This window comes from Bombina bombina, chromosome 5, assembly GCF_027579735.1.
Source record: "Bombina bombina isolate aBomBom1 chromosome 5, aBomBom1.pri, whole genome shotgun sequence".
In the NCBI taxonomy this organism is placed as follows: Eukaryota; Metazoa; Chordata; class Amphibia; order Anura; family Bombinatoridae; genus Bombina; species Bombina bombina.
The window spans coordinates 44925352-44945859 of NC_069503.1; the positions used below are offsets into that span (position 1 = coordinate 44925352).

General features: G+C 36.9%; 1 protein-coding gene across 1 annotated transcript; it reads right to left on the reverse strand.

Annotated features, from left to right (window-relative positions):
• Positions 1 to 10380: 10380 nt before the first annotated feature.
• On the reverse strand, positions 10381 to 20129 carry LOC128661277 (zinc finger protein 347-like). Its single transcript, XM_053715550.1, has 3 exons — positions 20055 to 20129; positions 19030 to 19539; positions 10381 to 10421 (listed from the first exon to the last, which is right to left on the reverse strand). Exons 1-3 carry the CDS (start codon positions 20077 to 20079, stop codon positions 10381 to 10383), a joined length of 576 nt encoding a protein of 191 aa, XP_053571525.1. The 5' UTR covers positions 20080 to 20129.
• Between the last annotated feature and the right edge of the window lie 379 nt (positions 20130 to 20508).

Below are 20508 nucleotides of genomic sequence, written 5' to 3' on the forward strand. Positions count from 1 at the left end.
GCCTTATCTAGACGACATCTTAATTCAAGCGTCGACTTTCCAACTTGCCAAGTCTCACACGGAATTAGTGTTGGCCTTTCTAAGATCTCATGGGTGGAAGGTGAACGTGAAAAAGAGTTATCTTATTCCTCTCACAAGAGTTCCATTCCACACAGCTGATATAACAATACTATAAGACAATACATAGTGAGTAAGTGAAGTTATTTCTGTGTGTTTATTGCATTATTAGTCACTGTACGTTTGTGACACACGGATAATATCCCAGCACACAGCTGATATAACAATACTATTAGACATTAAATAGTTAGTCAGTGAAGTTATTTATATGTGTTTATTGCATTATTAGTCACTGTATGTCTGTGACACACAGATAATATCCCGGCACACAGCTGATATAAGAATACTATTAGACATTAAATAGTGAGTGAGTGAAGTTATTTCTATGTGTTTATTGCATTATTAGTCACTGTATGTCTGTGACACACAGATAATATCTGACACACAGCTGATATAACAATACTATTAGACATTAAATAGTTAGTCAGTGAAGTTATTTCTATGTGTTTATTGCATTATTAGTCACTGTATGTCTGTGACACACAGATAATATCCCGGCACACAGCTGATATAAGAATACTATTAGACATTAAATAGTGAGTAAGTGAAGTTATTTCTATGTGCTTATTGTGCATTATTAGTCACTGTACGTCTGTGACACACAGATAATATCCCGGCACACAGCTGATATAACAATACTATCAGACAATAAATAGTGAGTCAGTGAAGTTATTTCTATGTGTTTATTGCATTATTTGTCACTGTACGTTTGTGACACACAGATAATATCCCGGCACACAGCTGATATAACAATAATATTAATAAAGTCCAGCAGTTTCCAGCACAAAATACCAAAGGTGCAAGCCCCAGGGAGTTACATATATAACAATAATATTAGACATTAAATAGTGAGTGAGGGAAGTTATTTTATGTATTTATTGCTTTATTAGTCACTGCACGTTTGTGACAAACAGATAATATCCCGGCACACAGCTGATATAACAATAATATCAGAAATTAAATAGTGAGTGAGTGAAGTTATTTCTATGTGTTTATTGCATTATTAGTCACTGTACGTTTGTGACACACAGCTGATATAACAATACTATAAGACATTAAATAGTGAGGGAGTGAAGTTTTTTCTATGTGTTTATTGCATTATTAGTCACTGTATGTTTGTGACACACAGATAATATCCCGGTACACAGCTGATATAACAATACTATTAGACATTAAATAGTGAGTGAAGTTATCTCTATGTGTTTATTGCATTATTATTCACTGTACGTCTGTGACACACAGATAATATCCCGGTACACAGCTGATATAACAGTACTATTAGACATTAAATAGTGAGTCAGTGATGTTACCTCTATGTGTTTATTGCATTATTAGTCACTGTACGTCTGTGACACACAGATAATATCCCGGCACACAGCTGATATAACAATACTATTAGACATTAAATAGTGAGTGAGTGAAGTTACCTCTATGTGTTTTTTGCATTATTAGTCACTGTATGTCTGTGATACACAGATAATATCCTGGCACACAGCTGATATAACAGTACTATTAGACATTAAATAGTGAGTCAGTGATGTTACCTCTATGTGTTTATTGCATTATTAGTCACTGTACGTCTGTGACACACAGATAATATCCCGGCACACAGGTGATATAACAATACTATTAGACATTAAATAGTGAGTGAGTGAAGTTACCTCTGGGTGTTTATTGCATTATTCGTCACTGTACGTCTGTGACACACAGATAATATCCTGGCACACAGCTGATATAACAATACTATTAGACATTAAATAGTGAGTGAAGTTATTTCTACGTGTTTATTGTATTATTAGTCACTGTACATCTGTAACACACAGATAATATCCTGGCACACAGCTGATATAACAATACTATTAGATATTAAATAGTGAGTGAGTGAAGTTACTTCTATGTGTTTGTTGCATTATTAGTCACTGTATGTCTGTGACACACAGATAATATCCCGGCACACAGCTGAGATATCAATACTATTAGACATTAAATAGTGAGTGAGTGAAGTTATTTCTATGTGTTTATTGCATTATTAGTCACTGTACGTCTGTGACACACAGATAATTTCTTTCATGTAATTAGCAAGAGTCCATGAGCTAGTGACGTATGGGATATACATTCCTACCAGGAGGGGCAAAGTTTCCCAAACCTCAAAATGCCTATAAATACACCCCTCACCACACCCACAAATCAGTTTTACAAACTTTGCCTCCCGTGGAGGTGGTGAAGTAAGTTTGTGCTAGATTCTACGTTGATATGCGCTTCGCAGCAGGCTGGAGCCCGGTTTTCCTCTCAGTGTGCAGTGAATGTCAGAGGGATGTGAAGAGAGTATTGCCTATTTGAATTCAATGGTCTCCTTCTACGGGATCTATTTCATAGGTTCTCTGTTATCGGTCGTAGAGATTCATCTCCTACCTCCCTTTTCAGATCGACGATATACTCTTATATACCATTACCTCTACTGATTCTCATTTCAGTACTGGTTTGGCTTTCTACTACATGTAGATGAGTGTCCTGGGGTAAGTAAGTCTTATTTTTTGTGACACTCTAAGCTATGGTTAGGCACTTTTATATAAAGTTCTAAATATTTGTGTTTAAACATTTATTTGCCTTGATTCAGGATGATCAATATTCCTCATTTCAGACAGTCAGTTTCATTATTTGGGATAATGCATATGAATAATCAATTTTTTCTTACCTTAAAAAATTGACTTTTTTCCCTGTGGGATGTTAGGCTCGCGGGGGCTGAAAATGCTACATTTTATTGCGTCATTCTTGGCGCGGACTTTTTTGGCGCAAAAATTTTTTTTGTAATTTCCGGCGTCATACTTGTCGCCGGAAGTTGTTCGTGATTGCGTAATTTTTTTGACGTTTTGCGCCAAAAATGTCGGCGTCGCCGGATGTGGCGTCATTCTTGGCGCCAAAAGCATTTAGGCGCCAAATAATGTGGGCGTCTTTTTTGGCGCTAAAAATATGGGCGTCATTATTGTCTCCACATTATTTAAGTTTCATTTTTTATTCGCTTCTGGTTGCTAGAGGCTTGTTCATTGGCATTTTTTCCCATTCCTGAAACTGTCATTTAAGGAATTTGATAGATTTTGCTTTATATGAAAAAGGAACGGTTTCTGTTTGGAAACCATCTCCAGTCTGGAATAAATCCAAGCCTTTTAGAAAGCCAAAGCCAGCTCCTAAGTCCACATGAAGGTGCGGCCCTCATTCCAGCACAGGTGGTAGGGGGCAGATTACGATTTTTCAAAGAAATTTGGATCAATTCGATTCACAGTCTTTGGATTCAGAACATTGTTTCACAAGGGTACAGAATAGGTTTCAAGATAAGGCCACCTGAAAGAAGATTTTTTCTTTCTCGCGTTCCAATAAATCCAGTGAAGGCTCAGGCGTTTCTGAAATGTGTTTCAGATCTAGAGTTGGCTGGAGTAATTGTGCCAGTTCCGGTTCTGGAACAGGGTGTGGGGTTTTACTCAAATCTATTTATTGTACCAAAGAAGGAGAATTCCTTCAGACCAGTTCTGGTTTTAAAAATATTGAATCGTTATGTAAGGATACCAACATTCAAAATGGTAACTATAAGGACTATTCTGCCTTTTGTTCAGCAAGGGCATTATATGTCCACAATAGATTTACAAGATGCATATCTGCATATTCCGATTCATCCAGATCACTTTCAGTTTCTGAGATTCTCTTTTCTAGACAAGCATTACCAGTTTGTGGCTCTGCCGTTCGGCTTAGCAACAGCTCCAAGGATTTTTACAAAGGTTCTCGGTGCCCTTCTATCTGTAATCAGAGAACAGGGTATTGTGGTATTTCCTTATTTGGACGATATCTTGGTACTTGCTCAGTCTTCACATTTAGCAGAATCTCATACGAATCGACTTGTGTCGTTTCTTCAAGAACATGGTTGGAGGATCAATTTACCAAAGAGTTCATTAATTCCTCAGACAAGGGTAACCTTTTTAGGTTTCCAAATAGATTCAGTGTCCATGACTTTGTCTCTGACGGACAAGAGACGTCTGAAATTGGTTTCAGCTTGTCGAAACCTTCAGTCTCAATCATTCCCTTCGGTAGCCTTATGCATGGAAATTCTAGGTCTTATGACTGCTGCATCGGACGCGATCCCCTTTGCTCGTTTTCACATGCGACCTCTTCAGCTCTGTATGCTGAACCAGTGGTACAGGGATTATACAAAGATATCACAGTTAATATCTTTAAATCCGATTGTACGACACTCTCTGACGTGGTGGACAGACCACCATCGTTTAGTTCAAGGGGCTTCTTTTGTTCTTCCGACCTGGACTGTGATCTCAACAGATGCGAGTCTGACAGGTTGGGGAGCTGTATGGGGGTCTCTGACAGCGCAGGGGGTTTGGGAATCTCAGGAGGCGAGATTACCAATCAACATTTTGGAACTCCGTGCGATTTTCAGAGCTCTTCAGTCATGGCCTCTTCTGAAGAGAGAATCGTTCCTTTGTTTTCAGACGGACAATGTCACAACCGTGGCATATGTCAATCATCAAGGAGGGACTCACAGTCCTCTGGCTATGAAAGAAGTATCTTGAATACTTGTATGGGCGGAATCCATCTCCTGTCTAATTTCTGCGGTTCACATCCCAGGTATAGACAATTGGGAAGCGGATTATCTCAGTCACCAGACGTTACATCCGGGCGAATGGTCTCTTTACCCAGAGGTGTTTCTTCAGATTGTTCAAATCTGGGGACTTCCAGAAATAGATCTGATGGCTTCTCATCTAAACAAGAAGCTTCCCAGGTATCTGTCCAGATCCAGGGATCCTCAGGCGGAGGCAGTGGATGCATTGTCACTTCCTTGGAAGTATCATCCTGCCTATATCTTTCCTCCTCTAGTTCTTCTTCCAAGAGTGATCTCCAAGATTCTAAAGGAGCGTTCGTTTGTTCTGATGGTGGCTCCAGCATGGCCTCACAGGTTTTGGTATGCGGATCTTGTTCGGATGGCTACTTGCCAACCATGGACTCTTCCGTTAAGACCAGACCTTCTATCTCAAGGTCCTTTTTTCCATCAGGATCTCAAATTATTAAATTTGAAGGTATGGAGATTGAACGCTTGATTCTCAGTCATAGAGGTTTCTCTGACTCCGTAATTAATACTATGTTACAGGCTCGTAAATCTGTGTCTAGGAAGATATATTATCGAGTCTGGAAGACTTACATTTCTTGGTGTTCTTCTCATCAATTTTCTTGGCATTCTTTTAGAATTCCTAGAATTTTACAGTTTCTTCAGGATGGTCTGGATAAAGGTTTGTCTGCAAGTTCCTTGAAAGGACAAATTTCTGCTCTTTCTGTGCTGTTTCAAAGAAAGATTGCTAATCTTCCTGATATTCATTGTTTTGTACAGGCTTTGGTTCGTATAAAACCTGTCATTAAGTCAATTTCTCCTCCTTGGAGTTTGAATTTGGTTCTGGGGGCTCTACAAGCTCCTCCATTTGAACCTATGCATTCTCTGGATATTAAATTACTTTCTTGGAAAGTTTTGTTCCTTTTGGCCATCTCTTCTGCTAGAAGAGTTTCTGAGTTAACTGCTCTTTCTTGTGAATCTCCTTTTCTGATTTTTCATCAGGATAAGGCGGTGTTGCGGACTTCATTTAAATTTTTACCTAAGGTTGTGAATTCTAACAACATTAGTAGAGAAATTGTGGTTCCTTCATTGTGTCCTAATCCTAAGAATTCTAAGGAAAGATCGTTGCATTATTTGGATGTAGTTAGAGCTTTGAAATATTATGTTGAAGCTACTAAAGATTTCCGAAAGACTTCTAGTCTATTTGTTATCTTTTCCGGTTCCAGGAAAGGTCAGAAGGCTTCTGCCATTTCTTTGGCGTCTTGGTTAAAGTCTTTGATTCATCATGCTTATGTCGAGTCGGGTAAAACTCTGCCTCAAAGGATTACAGCTCATTCTACTAGGTCAGTTTCTACTTCCTGGGCGTTTAGGAATGAAGCTTCGGTTGATCAGATTTGCAAAGCAGCAACTTGGTCTTCTTTGCATACTTTTACTAAATTCTACCATGTTGATGTGTTTTCTTCTTCTGAAGCAGTTTTTGGTAGAAAAGTACTTCAGGCAGCTGTTTCAGTTTGATTCTTCTGCTTATAATTTCAGTTTTTTTCATTATAAGATTGAAACTTTATTTTGGGGTGTGGATTGTTTTTCAGCGGAATTGGCTGTCTTTATTTTTATCCCTCCCTCTCTAGTGACTCTTGCGTTATTATCCCATACGTCACTAGCTCATGGACTCTTGCTAATTACATGAAAGAAAACATAATTTATGTAAGAACTTACCTGATAAATTCATTTCTTTCATATTAGCAAGAGTCCATGAGGCCCACCCTTTTTTTGTGGTGGTTATGATTTTTTTGTATAAAGCACAATTATTCCAATTCCTTATTTTTTTATGCTTTCGCACTTTTTTCTTATCACCCCACTTCTTGGCTATTCGTTAAACTGATTTGTGGGTGTGGTGAGGGGTGTATTTATAGGCATTTTGAGGTTTGGGAAACTTTGCCCCTCCTGGTAGGAATGTATATCCCATACGTCACTAGCTCATGGACTCTTGCTAATATGAAAGAAATGAATTTATCAGGTAAGTTCTTACATAAATTATGTTATCTCGGCACACAGCTGATATAACAATACTATTAGACATTAAATAGTGAGTGAGTGACTTTATTTCTATGTGTTTATTGCATTATTAGTCACTGTACGTCTGTGACACACAGATAATATCCTGGCACACAGCTGGCCTGATATAACAATACTGTTAGACATTAAATAGTGAGTGAGTGAAGTTTCAGTTTTTTTCATTATAAGATTGAAACTTTATTTTGGGGTGTGGATTGTTTTTCAGCGGAATTGGCTGTCTTTATTTTTATCCCTCCCTCTCTAGTGACTCTTGCGTTATTATCCCATACGTCACTAGCTCATGGACTCTTGCTAATTACATGAAAGAAAACATAATTTATGTAAGAACTTACCTGATAAATTCATTTCTTTCATATTAGCAAGAGTCCATGAGGCCCACCCTTTTTTTGTGGTGGTTATGATTTTTTTGTATAAAGCACAATTATTCCAATTCCTTATTTTTTATGCTTTCGCACTTTTTTCTTATCACCCCACTTCTTGGCTATTCGTTAAACTGATTTGTGGGTGTGGTGAGGGGTGTATTTATAGGCATTTTGAGGTTTGGGAAACTTTGCCCCTCCTGGTAGGAATGTATATCCCATACGTCACTAGCTCATGGACTCTTGCTAATATGAAAGAAATGAATTTATCAGGTAAGTTCTTACATAAATTATGTTATCTCGGCACACAGCTGATATAACAATACTATTAGACATTAAATAGTGAGTGAGTGACTTTATTTCTATGTGTTTATTGCATTATTAGTCACTGTACGTCTGTGACACACAGATAATATCCTGGCACACAGCTGGCCTGATATAACAATACTGTTAGACATTAAATAGTGAGTGAGTGAAGTTATTTCTATGTGTTTATTGCATTATTAGTCACTGTACGTCTGTGACACACAGATAATATCCCGGCATACAGCTGATATAACAATACTATTAGACATTAAATAGTGAGTCAGTGAAGTTATTTCTATGTGTTTATTGCATTATTAGTCACTGTACGTCTGTGACACACAGATAATATCCCAGCACACAGCTGATATAACAATATTATAAGACATTAAATAGTGAGTGAGTGACGTTATCTCTATGTGTTTATTGCATTATTAGTCACTGTACGTCTGTGACACACAGATAATATCCCGGCACACAGCTGATATAACAATACTATTAGACATTGAATAGTGAGTAAAGTTATTTCTATGTGTTTATTGCATTATTAGTCACTGTACGTCTGTGACACACAGATAATATCCTGGCACACAGCTGATATAACAATACTATTAGACATTAAATAGTAAGTGAGTGAAGTTATTTCTATGTGTTTATTGCATTATTAGTCACTGTACGTCTGTGACACACAGATAATATCCCGGCACACAGTTGATATAACAATACTATTAGACATTAAATAGTGAGTCAGTGAAGTTATCTCTATGTGTTTATTGCATTATTAGTCACTGTACGTCTGTGATACACAGATAATATCCCGGCACACAGCTGATATAAAAAGACTATTAGACATTAAATAGTGAGTGAGTGACGTTATTTCTATGTGTTTATTGCATTATTAGTCACTGTACGTCTGTGACACACAGATAATATCCCGGCACACAGCTGATATAACAATACTATTAGACATTAAATAGTGAGTCAGTGAAGTTATTTCTATGTGTTTATTGCATTATTAGTCACTGTATGTCTGTGACACACAGATAATATCTGACACACAGCTGATATAACAATACTATTAGACATTAAATAGTGAGTGAGTGAAGTTATTTCTATGTGTTTATTGCATTATTAGTCACTGTACGTTTGTGACACACAGATAATATCCCGGCACACAGCTGATATAACAATACTATTAGACATTAAATAGTGAGTCAGTGAAGTTACCTCTATGTGTTTATTGCATTATTAGTCACTGTACGTCTGTGACACACAGATAATATCCCGGCACAAAGCTGATATAACAATACTATTAGACATTAAATAGTGAGTAAGTGAAGTTATCTCTATGTGTTTATTGCATTATTAGTCACTGTACATTTGTGACACACAGATAATATCCCGGCACACAGCTGATATAACAATACTATTAGACATTAAATAGTGAGTCAGTGAAGTTATTTCTATGTGTTTATTGCATTATTAGTCACTGTACGTCTGTGACACACAGATAATATCTGGCACACAGCATATATAACAATACTATTAGACATTAAATAGTGAGTGAGTGAAGTTATTTCTATGTGTTTATTGCATTATTAGTCACTGTACGTCTGTGACACACAGATAATATCCCGGCACACAGCTGACATAACAATACTATTAGACATTAAATAGTGAGTGAGTGAAGTTATTTCTATGTGTTTATTGCATTATTAGTCACTGTACGTCTGTGACACACAGATAATATCCTGGCACACAGCTGATATAACAATACTATTAGACATTAAATAGTGAGTGAGTGAAGTTATCTCTATGTGTTTATTGCATTAATAGTCACTGTACGTCTGTGACACACAGATAATATCCCAGCACACAGCTGATATAACAATACTATTAGACATTAAATAGCGAGTGAGTGAAGTTATTTCTATGTGATTATTGTATTATTAGTCACTGTACGTCTGTGACACACAGATAATATCCCGGCACACAGCTGATATAACAATACTATTAGACATTAAATAGTGAGTCAGTGACATTATTTCTATGTGTTTATTGCATTATTAGTCACTGTACGTCTGTGACACACAGATAATATCCCGGCACACAGCTGATATAACAATACTATTAGACGATGAAAGTATAAGGTAAAGTTGTTTTCCTAGGAATAATTAGTCAGTTCATATTACAGTCTCCAGGTGTTTACTGCCCCTTTAGTCAGATCTAGCTTTGTGCTATCTTGTTGTGAATCCTTGCGTAATGAAGATTACATTGTGACAAATCTAACAAGATATTGATTACCTAGAATATAATTTGTATTAAGTATTTCTGTTATTAATTAAAGGGATATAAAATATATATTAGATCCGTTTATTATTGTACCACTGATTGTATATAACTATGATTTAACTCCTGCAAAGAGATTAAACACATAGTTGAAATCAGCTTTACAGCAGCAATGTACTACTGGGAGCTAGCTGAGCATATCTGGTGAGCCAATGACAAGTCATGTGTGTAGCCACCAATCAGCAGTCAGCTCCCAGTAGTAACTTTCTGCTGCTGGGAATATATACATATTCTTTTTAGCAAAGGATACCAAGAGAACAAAGTAAATTTGATAACAGAAGTGAAGTTTAAATTGTCTTAAAATGACACATTCTATCTGAATCATCACATTTAATGTCCTATCCCTTTAAGTACGATTTAAGTAACAGAAAATGTCTGTGTATAAAGTCTTGCTGCTGATTAATAATCTGGGTTGGTGTAGGTCGGGGGTTAATTTGATATTGTTTTATGTACTGTTAAAGGGACAGTAAAGTAAATATTAAACTTAAATAGATTGGATAGAACATGATATTTCAAGCAACTTTCTAATTTACTTATATTATCAATTGCGCTTAGTTCTTTTGGTATCCTTTGTTAAAGAGTACTCCTAGGTTTACTCAGGAGTGTGCACGTGTCTTTAGGCAACAGAGATTGCAACAACATTTATAGCAATGTTATACATAGTTACAAGCACTGCTGCACAGAGTGCTAAATGCACATCCGTAATCGAATATCAGCCTCTGAGGTTTACACTTTGACAAAGGATACCAAAAGAACAAAGCAAAATAGATAAAAGAAATAAATTAGAAAGTTGGGTAAAATTGCTGCTCTATATAAATTATCAGCGTTTAACTTTCACTGTCAGATTTGGCTTCTGTTTTTGATGATGTTTTCCTTATTATTCTGTGATATTGGGTTTTTAATTAGACAAAAAACACAAAATACTGGTCTGGATTACAATCACTTTTTATTTGCATGAAAAAACATTGTATATCATTATATAGTAAACAGCAGCATTACATGATATATGCACACATGGTATAAATATACCTAACACTTGTGCTCTGGATACAAAGGGATTTATCAGACATATAATGTTCCCTTTATATATACAGTATGTGCTATTATCAGTTCTTGTGGCTTCTAACTAACATGAAAACATCTAACAGACATAATATCAAGTTACAGAACATGACACACATATTACATACCCAGTATACATGTAGGTTATAGTAGCCATTTAAATTAAACTGATTATGATCACATGACACACATATTACATACCCAGTATACATGTAGGCTATAGTAGCCATTTAAATTAAACTGATTATGATCACATGACACACATATTACATACCCAGTATACATGTAGGTTATAGTAGCCATTTAAATTAAACTGATTATGATCACATGACACACATATTACATACCCAGTATACATGTAGGTTATAGTAGCCATTTACATTAAACTGATTATGATCACATGACACACATATTACATACCCAGTATACATGTAGGTTATAGTAGCCATTTAAATTAAACTGATTATGATCACATGACACACATATTACATACTCAGTATACATGTAGGTTATAGTAGCCATTTAAATTAAACTGATTATGATCACATAACACACATATTACATACCCAGTATACATGTAGGTTATAGTAGCCATTTAAATTAAACTGATTATGATCACATGACACACATATTACATACCCAGTATACATGTAGGTTATAGTAGCCAGTTAAATTAAACTTATTATGATCACGTATGTACCGGTTACTGATATTGTGTCTCATTAAATAAAATCAGTTTCCCCTCAGTAATTCCTCTGGTATATAACATGTACAATGCTAAGCATCTATTGCTATAAGAAAAGGTTTATCCACATGATGTGCACATTAAATATATCTCCCAGATGTCAATAATTTGAGACTGATGTTCTTGTTTATATAATTCTCTAACACTCTATTCATATAAAGACTCCTTTATTCTGAAAATATAATGATCTTCTCCCCTATGTAAATCAAACGTACAACTCCTAATACTGGCGTATTAATAAACAACAGTGGGGGTGCTTTGGTGGTGAATGGTTGTGTAAACTGGTCAGTATGAGGACAGATTTGTATATTCCTGTGTGCTGTTTGGATTCACATTGATGTGAGAGAAGCTGAGGTACACATATATAGAGGAACAAAGGACAGCAGGAGAGCACTTCCAATCTGGGGCTTTTATAACTGGGATTAGAAAGTATTATTTACAATAGGATCCTTTTTGATGCTTCTATTTAGAGAGTTTGTCCTCTTAAGGATAATTGTAAAACAGTTTGTACACTGTGTATATAAAGTTTATTTGTGTGTAAATATTTGGTGTTTTGTGATAACTGATTGCAATAAAAACCTTTTCTTTCATGTAATTAGCAAGAGTCCATGAGCTAGTGACGTATGGGATATACATTCCTACCAGGAGGGGCAAAGTTTCCCAAACCTCAAAATGCCTATAAATACACCCCTCACCACACCCACAAATCAGTTTTACAAACTTTGCCTCCCATGGAGGTGGTGAAGTAAGTTTGTGCTAGATTCTACGTTGATATGCGCTTCGCAGCAGGCTGGAGCCCGGTTTTCCTCTCAGTGTGCAGTGAATGTCAGAGGGATGTGAAGAGAGTATTGCCTATTTGAATTCAATGGTCTCCTTCTACGGGATCTATTTCATAGGTTCTCTGTTATCGGTCGTAGAGATTCATCTCTTACCTCCCTTTTCAGATCGACGATATACTCTTATATACCATTACCTCTACTGATTCTCGTTTCAGTACTGGTTTGGCTTTCTACTACATGTAGATGAGTGTCCTGGGGTAAGTAAGTCTTATTTTTTGTGACACTCTAAGCTATGGTTGGGCACTTTTATATAAAGTTCTAAATATATGTGTTTAAACATTTATTTGCCTTGATTCAGGATGATCAATATTCCTTATTTCAGACAGTCAGTTTCATTATTTGGGATAATGCATATGAATAAATCATTTTTTCTTACCTTAAAATTGACTTTTTTACCTGTGGGCTGTTAGGCTTGCGGGGGCTGAAAATGCTTCATTTTATTGCGTCATTCTTGGCGCTGACTTTTTTGGCGCAAAAAATTTTCTTTGTAATTTCCGGCGTCATACTTGTCGCGGGAAGTTGTTCGTGTTTGCGTCATTTTTTTGACGTTTTGCGCCAAAAATGTCGGTGTCACCGGATGTGCCATCATTCTTGGCGCCAAAAGCATTTAGGCGCCAATAATGTGGGCGTCTTTTTTGGCGCTAAAAAATGTGGGCGTCATTATTGTCTCAACCTTTTTTTCACATTATTTAAGTCTCATTTTTCATTTGCTTCTGGTTGCTAGAGGCTTGTTCATTGACATTTTTTCCCATTCCTGAAACTGTCTTTTAAGGAATTTGATAGATTTTGCTTTATATGTTGTTTTTTCTCTTACATATTGCAAGATGTCTCAGATTGACCCTGGATCAGAAGCTACTTCTGGAAAAACGCTGCCTGATGCTGGTTCTACCAAAGTTAAGTGTATTTGCTGTAAATTTGTGGTAACTGTTCTTCCGGCTGTAGTTTGTGATGAATGTCATGATAAGCTTGCTAATGCAGATAGTATTTCCATTAGTAATATTCCATTACCTGTTGCTGTTCCATCAACATCTAATACTCAGGATGTTCCTGTTAATATAAGAGATTTTGTTTCTAAATCTATTAGGAAGGCTATGTCTGTTATTCCTCCTTCCAGTAAACGTAAAAGGTCTTTTAAAACTTCACATTTTTCAGATGAATTTTTAAATGAACATCATCTTTCTGATTTGTCTGTTTCTGATGATGATTTTTCTGGTTCAGAGGATTCTGTCTCAGATATTGACACTGATAAATCTTCATATTTATTTAAAATGGAATGTATTCGTTCTTTACTTAAAGAAGTTTTAATCGCATTAGAGATGGAGGAATCTAGTCCTCTTGATACTAAATCTACTAAGCGTTTAAATTCGGTTTTTAAACCTCCTACAGTTATTCCGGAAGTTTTTCCTGTCCCTGATGCTATTTCTGAAGTAATTTCTAGGGAATGGAATAATCTGGGTAATTCATTTACTCCTTCTAAAAGGTTTAAGAAATTGTATCCTGTGCCATCTGACAGATTAGAGTTTTGGGACAAAATCCCTAAAGTTGATGGGGCTATCTCTACTCTCGCTAAACGTACTACTATTCCTACGGCAGATAGTACTTCCTTTAAGGATCCTTTAGATAGGAAGATTGAATCCTTTCTAAGGAAAGCTTATTTATGTTCAGGTAATCTTCTTAGGCCTGCTATTTCTTTGGCTGATGTTGCGGCAGCTTCCACTTCTTGGTTGGAGGCTTTGGCACAACAAGTGTCAGATCATAATACTCATAGCATTGTTTAACTTCTTCAACATGCTAATAACTTTATTTGTGATGCCATCTTTGATGTCATTAGAGTTGATGTCAGGTATATGTCTTTAGCTATTTTAGCTAGAAGAGTTTTATGGCTTAAAACTTGGAATGCAGATATGTCTTCTAAGTCAACTTTGCTTTCCCTTTCTTTCCAAGGTAATAAATTGTTTGGTTCCCAGTTGGATTCTATTATTTCAACTGTTACTGGGGGGAAAGGAACTTTTTTACCTCAGGATAAAAAATCTAAAGGAAAATATAGGGCTGCTAATCGTTTTCGTTCCTTTCGTCAGAATAAGGAACAGAAGCCTGATCCTTCCCCTAAAGGAACGGTTTCTGTTTGGAAACCATCTCCAGTTTGGAATAAATCCAAGCCTTTCAGAAAGCCAAAGCCAGCTCCCAAGTCCACATGAAGGTGCGGCCCTCATTCCAGCTCAGCTGGTAGGGGGCAGATTACGATTTTTCAAAGAAATTTGGATCCATTCGATTCACAGTATTTGGATTCAGAACATTGTTTCACAAGGGTACAGAATAGGTTTCAAGGTAAGGCCTCCTGCAAGAAGATTTTTTCTTTCTCGCATTCCAATAAACCCAGTGAAGGCTCAAGCATTTCTGAAATGTGTTTCAGATCTAGAGTTGGCTGGAGTAATTTTTTACTCAAATCTATTCATTGTACCAAAGAAGGAGAATTCCTTCAGACCAGTTCTGGATTTAAAAATATTGAATCATTATGTAAGGATACCAACATTCAAAATGGTAACTATAAGGACTATTCTGCCATTTGTTCAGCAAGGGCATTATATGTCCACAATAGATTTACAGGATGCATATCTGCATATTCCGATTCATCCAAATCACTTTCAGTTTCTGAGATTCTCTTTTCTAGACAAGCATTACCAGTTTGTGGCTCTGCCGTTCGGCCTAGCAACAGCTCCAAGGATTTTTTCAAAGGTTCTCGGTGCCCTTCTATCTGTAATCAGAGAACAGGGTATTGTGGTATTTCCTTATTTGGACGATATCTTGGTACTTGCTCAGTCTTCACATTTAGCAGAATTTCATACGAATCGACTTGTGTCGTTTTTTTCAAGAACATGGTTGGAGGATCAATTTACCAAAGAGTTCATTGATTCCTCAGACAAGGGTAACCTTTTTAGGTTTCAAAATAGATTCAGTGTCCATGACTTTGTCTCTGACTGACAAGAGACGTCTGAAATTGGTTTCAGCTTGTCGAAACCTTCAGTCTCAATCATTCCCTTTGGTAGCCTTTTGCATGGAAATTCTAGGTCTTATGACTGCTGCATCGGACGCGATCCCCTTTGCTCGTTTTCACATGCGACCTCTTCAGCTTTGTATGCTGAACCAGTGGTGCGGGGATTATACGAAGATATCACAGTTAATATCTTTAAATCTGATTGTACGACACTCTCTGACGTGGTGGACAGATCACCATCGTTTAGTTTAAGGGGCTTCTTTTGTTCTTCCAACCTGGACTGTGATCTCAACAGATGCGAGTCTGACAGGTTGGGCAGCTGTATGGGGGTCTCTGACAGCGCAGGGGGTTTGGGAATCTCAGGAGGCGAGATTACCAATCAACATTTTGGAATTCCGTGCGATTTTCAGAGCTCTTCAGTCGTGGCCTCTTCTGAAGAGAGAATTGTTCATTTGTTTTCAGACGGACAATGTCACAACCGTGGCATATGTCAATCATCAAGGAGGGACTCACAGTCCTCTGGTTATGAAAGAAGTATCTTGAATACTTGTATGGGCGGAATCCAGCTCCTGTCTAATTTCTGCGGTTCACATCCCAGGTATAGACAATTGGGAAGCGGATTATCTCAGTCACCAGACGTTACATCCGGGCGAATGGTCTCTTCACCCAGAGGTGTTTCTTCAGATTGTTCAAATCTGGGGACTTCCAGAAATAGATCTGATGGCCTCTCATCTAAACAAGAAACTTCCCAGGTATCTGTCCAGATCCAGGGATCTTCAGGCGGAGGCAGTGGATGCATTGTCACTTCCTTGGAAGTATCATCCTGCCTATATCTATCCGCCTCTAGTTCTTCTTCCAAGAGTGATCTCCAAAATTCTAAAAGAGCGTTCGTTTGTTCTGCTGGTGGCTCCAGCATGGCCTCACAGGTTTTGGTATGCGGATCTTGTTCGGATGGCTACTTGCCAGCCTTGGACTCTTCCGTTAAGACCAGACCTTCTTTCTCAAGGTCCTTTTTTCCATCAGGATCTCAAATCATTAAATTTGAAGGTATGGAGATTGAACGCTTGATTCTCAGTCATAGAGGTTTCTCTGACTCTGTAATTAATACTATGTTACAGGCTCGTAAATCTGTGTTTAGGAAGATATATTATTGAGTCTGGAAGACTTACATTTCTTGGTGTTCTTCTCATCAATTTTCCTGGCATTCTTTTAGAATTCCTAGAATTTTACAGTTTCTTCAGGATGGTCTGGATAAAGGTTTTTCTGCAAGTTCCTTGAAAGGACAAATTTCTGCTCTTTCTGTGCTGTTTCACAGAAAGATTGCTAATCTTCCTGATATTCATTGTTTTGTACAGGCTTTGGTTCGTATAAAACCTGTCATTAAGTCAATCTCTCCTCCTTGGAGTTTGAATTTGGTTCTGGGGGCTTTACAAGCTCCTCCGTTTGAACCTATGCATTCTCTGGATATTAAGTTACTTTCTTGGAAAGTGTTGTTCCTTTTGGCCATCTCTTCTGCTAGAAGAGTTTCTGAGTTATCTGCTCTTTCTTGTGAATCTCCTTTTCTGATTTTTCATCAGGATAAGGCGGGGTTGCGGACTTCATTTAAATTTTTACCTAAAGTTGTGAATTCTAACAACATTAGTAGGGAAATTGTGGTTCCTTCATTGTGTCCTAATCCTAAGAATTCTAAGGAAAGATCGTTACATTCTTTGGATGTAGTTAGAGCTTTGAAATATTATGTTGAAGCTACTAAAGATTTCCAAAAGACTTCTAGTCTATTTGTTATCTTTTCCGGTTCCAGGAAAGGTCAGAAGGCCTCTGCCATTTCTTTGGCGTCTTGGTTAAAGTCTTTGATTCATTATGCTTATGTCGAGTCGGGTAAAACTCCGCCTCAAAGGATTACAGCTCATTCTACTAGGTCAGTTTCTACTTCCTGGGCGTTTAGGAATGAAGCTTCGGTTGATCAGATTTGCAAAGCAGCAACTTGGTCTTCTTTGCATACTTTTACTAAATTCTACCATTTTGATGTGTTTTCTTCTTCTGAAGCAGTTTTTGGTAGAAAAGTACTTCAGGCAGCTGTTTCAGTTTGATTCTTCTGCTTATAATTTCAGTTTTTTTCATTATAAGATTGAAACTTTATTTTGGGGTGTGGATTGTTTTTCAGCGGAATTGGCTGTCTTTATTTTTATCCCTCCCTCTCTAGTGACTCTTGCGTGGAAGTTCCACATCTTGGGTATTTATTATCCCATACGTCACTAGCTCATGGACTCTTGCTAATTACATGAAAGAAAACATAATTTATGTAAGAACTTACCTGATAAATTCATTTCTTTCATATTAGCAAGAGTCCATGAGGCCCACCCTTTTTTGTGGTGGTTATGTTTTTTTTTTTTGTATAAAGCACAATTATTCCAATTCCTTATTTTTTATGCTTTCGCACTTTTTTCTTATCACCCCACTTCTTGGCTATTCGTTAAACTGATTTGTGGGTGTGGTGAGGGGTGTATTTATAGGCATTTTGAGGTTTGGGAAACTTTGCCCCTCCTGGTAGGAATGTATATCCCATACGTCACTAGCTCATGGACTCTTGCTAATATGAAAGAAATGAATTTATCAGGTAAGTTCTTACATAAATTATGTTTTTTCCACTTTCTAAACATGTGAAAGGTTTCTTCCCGTATGAATCCTTTCATGTTTTCTCAGATCATTCTTTTGTGTAAAACTGTTTCCACACTCTGTACATGTGAAAGGCTTTTCCCCTGTGTGACTCCTTTCATGAGTTTTCAGATGACTCGTTTGTGTAAAACATTTCCCACACTCTATACATGTGAAAGGCTGTTCCCCTGTGTGACTCCTTTCATGAGTTTTCAGATGACTCTGTTTTGTAAAACATTTTCCACACTCTGCACATGTGAAAGGCTTTTCTCCTGTGTGACTCCTTTCATGAGTTTTTAGATCATTTATTTTTGTAAAACTTTTTCCACACTCTGTACATGTGAAAGGCTTTTCTCCTGTGTGAAATCTTACATGAGTTTTCAGATAACTCTGACCTGTAAAACTTTTTCCACACTCTGTACATGTGAAAGGCTTTTCTCCTGTGTGAATCATTTCATGAGTTTTCAGATTACTCATATATGTAAAACTTTTTCCACACTCTGTACATGTGAAAGGCTTTTCTCCTGTGTGAATCATTTCATGAGTTTTCAGATTACTCATATATGTAAAACATTTCCCACACTCTGTGCATGTGAAAGGCTTTTCTCCTGTGTGACTCATTTTATGAGTTTTCAGATTACCCTTATGTGTAAAACATTTTCCACACTCTGTACATGTGAAAGGCTTTTCTCCTGTGTGAATCCTTTTATGAGTTTTCAGATTACCCATATAAGTAAAACATTTTCCACACTCTGTACATGTGAAAGGCTTTTCTCCTGTGTGAATCCTTTCATGACTTTTCAAATGACTCATTTGTGTAAAACTTTTTCCACACTCTGTACACGTGAAAGGTTTCTCCCCTGTGTGGGTCTTTTTATGAGATATGAGATTTCCCTTGGATGTTAAACATCTCCCACACTCTGTACACATGAAAGGTTTCTCCCTTGTGTGGGTCTTTTTGTGACACGTAAGGCTTCCTTTAGATGTGAAACATCTCCCACATTCTGTACACGTGTGAGGTTTCACAACTGTGTGAACTGTGTGGTGTTCAAGGAAATGCAAATTACATGTGAATCCTTTCTCACATTCTGTACATTTGAATGGTTTCTTATTTGTATGAATCATTTGGCTAGACTTAAGACTTTCCCCTTCTTTTACATGTTTTGAAAACTCAGTAAATGTGTGTGGTTTATCCTCTGGGATAATCATTTCACTAGATAAGTCATAAATGTTGTCCTCTTGTTTGATGACTAAATTACTCTCTGTACATAATGATTGCTGCCCAGTTCCTGCCAATTCTCCATCTCCTTTAAATATCTGCTGTGATATCCCCAACGTTTGTGAATAGTCATTAGTGTCTAAGACTTTTGGAGTTTGTGGCATCATTCTGATGCTTCCTGTAGTGAAGGATGGGTATGAACTATTCAAGTGATTGTCTACATAAAAAGAAAAGGAATAAAGAAAGTTTATTCTTTAAAATTGAATCCATCGTCTTACACAAATCATATTATTTATTTACACTCCGTAAAATGGCTTCTGTTTGGTGTTTATTTTTAAATTGATTAACCTGTATATCACAAATTTAAACAAAGAAAGACAAATAATGTAAATATTTCTACATCATAATAAACTAAACCACTGATTACTGATTAAAACAATTTATAGCGCCCCATTAAATAAGGTGCAGGTGGATAATGTTCTCAGCTAGGGAACAAGTACATCTGTATTCTGGGCAAGATAGGATGAGAATATGATGTCTTAATCATCACAGACTAATAATTAGTGTGAGATGTTTTGAAAGGCTACAGGAGCAGTGATCTTATGATACTTCTTAGCTTGCGGTTGCAGTTTTTTAATTTATATAATCAGCCAAAAATGTATTAGTTTAATAAGAATCACTGTGAAATTAAGCACACAAATCAGTGACGGTTCTGGGGTAGGGAACACTTACTTGTTGAGTTCTGGGTGTTCCACATATGGGAAAAAGGTAGGCGTAAGTGTAGTTATGGGTGTTCCATGAGTTGGGTCAGGGCAGGGGAAGGTAGAGTTGCAGGTGATCTGAGAGCAGGTGTTGACACAAATGTTCTTAAAAGATGCAGATATAAATATAATAGTTTATATTTGTTTAATGAGTGATTTATTCTATTTCCCAGTAATTAAAGTCAGCATAATATCTATTTTACTCACCTAACACATGAGTTAATGCTGATAACAGGCTCCAATGTCTGTGCTCAGGAAGAAGGTTCCCTTATTCACTCCAGTTACATCAATACCCGATATCTCTCAGTGCTCTGGCTGTGTTTGTAAAAAGTATATTAAATGGTTTAGACAGATAATAATAAATAATGGTTCTGATTAACTGTACGTATGGTATAATTAAAGGCAGGCATAACAATTCATGTGAT